The sequence below is a fragment of the Sinocyclocheilus grahami genome, unplaced genomic scaffold (assembly GCF_001515645.1).
Source record: "Sinocyclocheilus grahami isolate Dianchi unplaced genomic scaffold, SAMN03320097.WGS_v1.1 scaffold1735.1, whole genome shotgun sequence".
NCBI lineage: Eukaryota > Metazoa > Chordata > Actinopteri > Cypriniformes > Cyprinidae > Sinocyclocheilus > Sinocyclocheilus grahami.
In genome coordinates, this window is record NW_015506914.1 from 148,124 (window position 1) to 154,520 (window position 6,397).

Genomic DNA, 6,397 nt, shown 5'->3' on the forward strand with positions numbered 1-6,397 from the left:
GTGTAGCGATGATCTCTGATTGGTTGGAACGTGTAGCGATGATCTCTGATTGGTTGGAACGTGTAGCGATGATCTCTGATTGGTTGGAACGTGTAGCGATGATCTCTGATTGGTTGGAACGTGTAGCGATGATCTCTGATTGGTTGGAACGTGTAGCGATGATCTCTGATTGGTTGGAACGTGTAGCGATGATCTCTGATTGGTTGGAATATACAACAATGATCTCTGATTGATTGGCGTGAACATTTGTGCACACTGAATGGTTGAAATGATTGATGTAGGTGATGAATAGTTTTTGATTTTATTAATAATTATAATAGTTTTTTTTTGTCATGCATTTAAACAGTTTGTACGTGTCCTGTGCTCTCTGATAGGTTGTAACCGTGGCTGTGTACAGTTACTTTTTGACTTGTCTGATTGGTCGGCAGTTCCTCGACCCCACCCAGGGTTACCCGGGTCACAACCTGGACTTCTACCTGCCTGTCTTCACCTTACTGCAGTTCTTCTTCTATGTGGTCTGGCTCAAGGTGTGTTATCTTACTAGTGAAGTATCGCATTAGTTAGGTCTCCACTCCACACTCACCGTCCCTAATAACTGGTTTTATCTAATAAAATGACCGTTTAGCTCTAAATAAACATTGCCTAATTATATGGGGTTCAATGCAGCTGACATGACATACACAAAATCTGGTTATACATACAAATTTAGCGAAACACCACTTTAATAATGGTTACATCACACTGATGTAATGCAGCTACATCATATTTAACAAAAGAAGTCAGAAAATAATTGCATTGGTGTGTTTTCAGGTGGCAGAGCAGCTCATTAATCCGTTTGGGGAGGATGATGATGACTTTGAGACAAACTGGCTGGTGGACCGTAATTTACAGGTACATCATCTGCCCCACTAATGACATGTTTCTTGATCTCCTTTGTGTCATTCTGTCTTGTCTTGTTCTGTGGATTTGTGTGTCTGGTTGTACAGTCTCTTGTTAAATGTTCTCCACTTACATGCATCATGGACCAAAATGACTTTTTATCAACATCCTTTGGCAGAAATACAGCATTGCCGTTTTCAGAAATACCCTTGCAGTCACCCATTATTAATTTATTTTGCAACTGAAAATGTCTAATAATACAATATATTATTATAATATGAAAATAGAGTATTTTTAAGTGTAAAAATGATTTAGTGCACATTAAAACATTTTTATACCTGCATCAAATCTTTAGTTTTTTTGTCACATGAGCCAACATTGCAGCATTGCTCAGATGTTAAACATTCATATTTCTTCTTTTTTGTAAGCACCTGTGCTTATACAAACATAAACAGGTGTATCTTTCTCGCAGGTGTCTCTGCTGTCAGTGGATGAGATGTATGATCTGGTTCCTCTGGTTGAGAGAGATAAATACTGGGATGAATCAGAGCCTCAGCCGCCTTACACAGCTGCCAGCGCCGAACACCGCAAACCCTCATTCATGGGATCTGCTTTGGACATCAGGTGACACACACACACACACACACACTTAATACACAACTACAGCACACACATGCACATTTTTGGGTGCACAAACAAAATTTGTAGATTCTCTTCATTCTATAGCCATTAAAGTGGCATGAAAAACACTTCTGCAATGTAACATTAACAACTGAAACAGGATATTCAGCTGAAAAACAGCTTTGATATAAACCTCCTCTATATGTAATTTGTTAACAAGTAACAGTAATTGTAATTTAAGTGATTTTCTTATGTCAAATGTATTTATTTTTCTTATTTAAGGCAGAACATGTGATTAGAGGGAAAAAAATAAACTCGCTGACTGATCAGTACATTAAGATAATTTTTTTGTAATACAAGTTTTCTGAGTTGTTATGTTTAAATATGCAAATTAGGCATCATCTAGTTAAATGTGCACTAATTTGCATTAAATTCCCAGAACAGAAATCTGAACACTGCATGAAGCCAGGTTAAAAATTCTTGTTTCGTTTTGTTGACATATTAGTTTGGAAAGTTTTTACAGAGGGGATTTTGCATATTTCTTTTTATCATTCGATAAATAAGAAAACACTGCCAACAGCCAGTAAACATTTTCACAGTGTTTTTAGGAATTTTATATTATACATTGAATTGTATGTTATATGAATCAGATAATTGAAATATGAACAAACCTCTCTGTAAAAACCTTCAGAAATATATAGGAATAAAACTGTAAAGTTTAGTGTATATAAATGCTGCTGAATTGGAGAAAAACTCCTTTTGAGAAAACCACGTTTAAAGATACGTATGTATTGTAATTGAAATCTACAGACGCAAAATTGGTAAAATAAAATAAACAAAACAAATGAATGTTTTCTTTCCACTAGACATGTTATGGAAGCAAAATAGCCCAAAATAACTAAATTAACCAGTGAAAAAACAATGGTTTTGCATGTAGTGCCTTGCCTTAATTGATTATTATTAAATGTTTGGGTGGGATACAAAACTTAATAGAAACAGAACTGTCAAAAAATGTCTTTTTTTATTTCATGGTGACTTGTTGCATAGATCAGCAAAAATGAGCGAGGCAATATATTCAAGATTTAAAAGCATATATGTGACCCTGGAGCACAAAACCAGTCTGGAGCACAAAACCAGTCTTAAAGAGATAGTTCACCTGAAAATGTGAACCTTTCAAACCCGTAAGACCTTCGTTCATCTTCAGAACACAAATTAAGATATTTTTGATGGAATCTGAGAGCTGACCCTCCCATAGACAGCAACGCAACTGAAATGTTCCCAAGTCCAGAAACGTAGCAAGGAGATCTGTAAAATAATCCATGTGACATCAGGGGTTCATCTGTAATTATACGAAGCTACGAGAATACTTTTTGTCCGCTAAAGGAAAAAAAAACGACTTTATTCAACAATTCGTCTCCCCGCATCACCCTGGTGCCATTCTGGAGAATATCCACTGGACGGAAACAACGTATGCTGTTCTGTGTCAGCTGCGTCACGCCGGATCTGTTTCCTGCGTTGTTGTGATTTGATCTGAACGGAAACAGTGTATCCGTGTCCATCAAAAATATCTTAATTTGTGTTCCGAAGATCAACGAAGGTCTTACGGGTTTGAAACGACATGAGGGTGAGTAATTAATGACAGAATTTTCATTTTTGGGTGAAAACTTTTATGCCAAAAATCATTAGGATATTATGTAAAGATCATGTTCCATGACGATATTTAGTAAATGTCTTACCGTAAATATATCAAAACATAATATGCATTGCTAAGAACTTCATTTGGACAACTTTAAAGATGATTTTCTCAATATTTAGATTTTTTTTGCACCCTCAGATTCCAGATTTTCAAATAGATGTTATCACGGCCAAATATTGTCCGATCCTAACAAACCATACATCAATGGAAAGCTTATTTATTCAGCTTTCAGATGATGTATAAATCTCAATTTCCAAAAATGGACCCTTATGACTGGTTTTGAGGTCCAGGGTCACATTTGGTCTTACAGAAGATCCTCAAGGTCAGTTGTGGGATAAAAACAAGGTCACCGTTCTCTCTCTGTCTCTCAGCGTTCCCAAAGAGGAAATGGAATTCCAGCACAATCTGGAGCAGATTAAAGAACATGAGGAGGCCAATCATTCCACTCCATTCCTGGGCAGCTTGAGTCGCATTCTGGGTGTCCAGTCGCCCAATTTCTCCCGCCCGACACCCACGTCCCGAGTCTCCCTCCTGCGGCGGCGTCCCCGCGCCCCCTTCTCTCGTTTCCCCCTTTACCTCCATCCCGAGAACTCTCCGATGCCCAGCCACGCCCGGAATGCTGACATAGAGGATGCGTTCTCATCCATGCCTCTATACGAAAGACCCGGTTTCTACAGTTGCCCTCAGACGCCCATCCACTGCGTCCCTCCGTCCATTCCTCGCCCAAGGCTGCGAAGAGCGCACGGCGACAGCTCCAGCTCCCTGGCGCATCCCCTGGTGGGCTCGCCAGTCCTGTCTACACCTGACACGCCCGCGCCTCCGTCCTCCGCCTTCCCTTGGGTGGGCGAAGACAGTGAACATTCGGGTCCCGCTTTCTGCTTTCCGGACCCTGTGCCTGAGCTGTTACCCAAAGTATGGCCAAGTCAAGGGTTGCCGTCGCGTCGGCCCCTGCCTCTACGACTCTCTTTGGACACGTCGCCATCTCCGTCTACACCCGAAAGGGTGTTTTCTTTCACCCCTCCATCTTGGCCGCAAGCTCAAATCCACACTGCCAGTTCAGGGAGTGTGAATGTGACCGCAGCGACAAACAGCAACAGTAACCTGTGCAACGGGGCAGCAAATAATCCCTGGCCAATCAGCAGAAGCACCACTGCAAGCACAGCCAATCCTGTCAGCACCAGCCCCACAGCGACTCAGCAGACAGCCAATCAGCACAACTCTGCCAACGACTCTGGCATCTCATTGGCTGAGGGGGATCTGTTGGGTGCTGTGGTGAAAATGAGGGAACAGCTCTGAGTTAGGTGGAAAATACCAGCTTAGACCAGCATGAATTCTCTTCCAGACTGGTTTAGAGCTGATCCAACAGGTTAAGATCTTTGCCTTGGGTGAGTGAAGGTAGTGAACATTCGGGTCCTGCTTTCTTCTTTCCGGACCCTGTTTTTGAACTGTTACCTAAAGTACGCCACAGTCAAGGGTTGCCATTGCACCTGGACACGTCCTCATCTCTGTCTACACCAGAGAGGGTGCTTTCATCACCCCTCAACACCGCCAGATCAGAACCCGGGAATGTGGCCGTGACGTCAAACAGCAACACTTACCTGTGCAACAACACCTAGCCAATCCGCAGAAGCACCACTGCAAGCACAGCCAATCCTGTCAGCCCAAGCCTCACGGCGACTCAGCAGACAGCCAATCAGCACAACTCTGCCAATGACTCTGGCATCTCATTGGCTGAGGGGGATCTGTTGGGTGCTACAGTGAAAATGAAGGAACAGCTGGAAAATATACCAGCTTAGACCTGAATTCTCTAGGTCGGACTGATTTAGAGCTGGTCCAGCATGTTTTTGTCTACATTTAAGACATTTTAAGAAACCTCAGTATCAAAAACCTTTCTGGGGTTCTCAGAAGCGGAAGTCGTCGTAAACTTCTACAGTGGTCAACATAAATTCTCATTTGCCCCAACAGCAAAAAAAAAAAAAAAAAAAAGAATCCATGGTAGACTTTCTGACATTCCAAAAGAGGAAAAAATATTGAGAGATTAATTACGCTGGCCAGATGTGAGAAAGATGCCAAACTGCCTTCACTCCCTTAGCTGTTGTGTTAGAAACACTCATGCAGAAACGACTTTTATGTAAGTTAATGGAAAGGTAATAAAACACAAAGTATAGTCCTTTTTACAAAATACTAAATATTATATATATGTATAACTTTGCTAGATTTATGATGTTAATAACTGTGGAAACGTCATCACAGTCAGTGAATAAGGTCCATGAATTATAACATGCATAATTTGATCAGTTCCATCAATCAAACTGATCATTTCACTTTCCGGTCATCGTTATTTTTTTATTATACTGCTGTACAGTATGTAACTCGTATAAATCAGTAAAATCACTTCTTGATCTCCACTGTCACTCTCATTGCATAAACAATGTTGCAGAATATTTATAAAAATTATAAAACAAATGATATCAAAGAAAAGGTCCAGATCCACACAAAGATCCTGGTGCAGAACAAACCTCCCAAACACAGTGCATCATGGGACTGTAACTGAATTAAACTCTTTTGTACCAAGCTGCGCACTTTACACTAATTCTTCTCAGAATGAGGTGAACGGAGGGTAAAATCAAAGCCCAGTTTAATCTTGCCTTGATTTACTGCAGAATATTTATAGTCAGCATGCATTTGTTTAACATGTTTGACATCATTATTCAAGCCACTCAGCAGGTACATCAAATGCATTTCTTCTTTATCTGTATATATAAAGAGAAGATATTATGGTACGTACCTGATGGAAAATAGAGTTTAGTTTTGCAGTGCATTCACATCTAGATTCTTAAATACTTTATATAAACTATTGGAATTTTCATGACTTTCTAGGCCTGTGTGATTAATAATATGAGTTTTTATTCATATTTTAAAGTTTTATTTTTATGTATTGTCCATTTTAATTTTAGATTAGGTTTTAGTAATTCTAGATTTTTTTTTCTGGCTCTCTTTCACTTAGTCAGGAAATGCTTTATGAATTATGCATCTATTCTTAAATAATTGATGTATAGGTATTTTCATGAATCTTCTAGTGTTGTTTTAGCATCCTAAATATACTATAATCGTTTTTTGAATTAGTATTTATTTTTATGTTTTCCATTTTAATTTGACTAAGTTTTAGTAATTTTGTGCGTTTGGTCTAGATTTTATTTT

General features: G+C 39.5%; 1 protein-coding gene across 1 annotated transcript in view; it reads left to right on the forward strand.

The window, feature by feature from the left end:
- Positions 1-6,010, forward strand: part of LOC107572318 (bestrophin-1-like) — a 13,127-nt gene extending 7,117 nt beyond the window's left edge. The window contains exons 7-10 of the mRNA XM_016258739.1: positions 375-527; positions 811-891; positions 1,352-1,503; positions 3,568-6,010. Of these exons, the coding sequence (XP_016114225.1) occupies positions 375-527; positions 811-891; positions 1,352-1,503; positions 3,568-4,492 (1,311 nt within the window). The 3' untranslated portion in view covers positions 4,493-6,010. The remainder of the gene's footprint in view (positions 1-374; positions 528-810; positions 892-1,351; positions 1,504-3,567) is intronic.
- Positions 6,011-6,397: the final 387 nt, after the last annotated feature.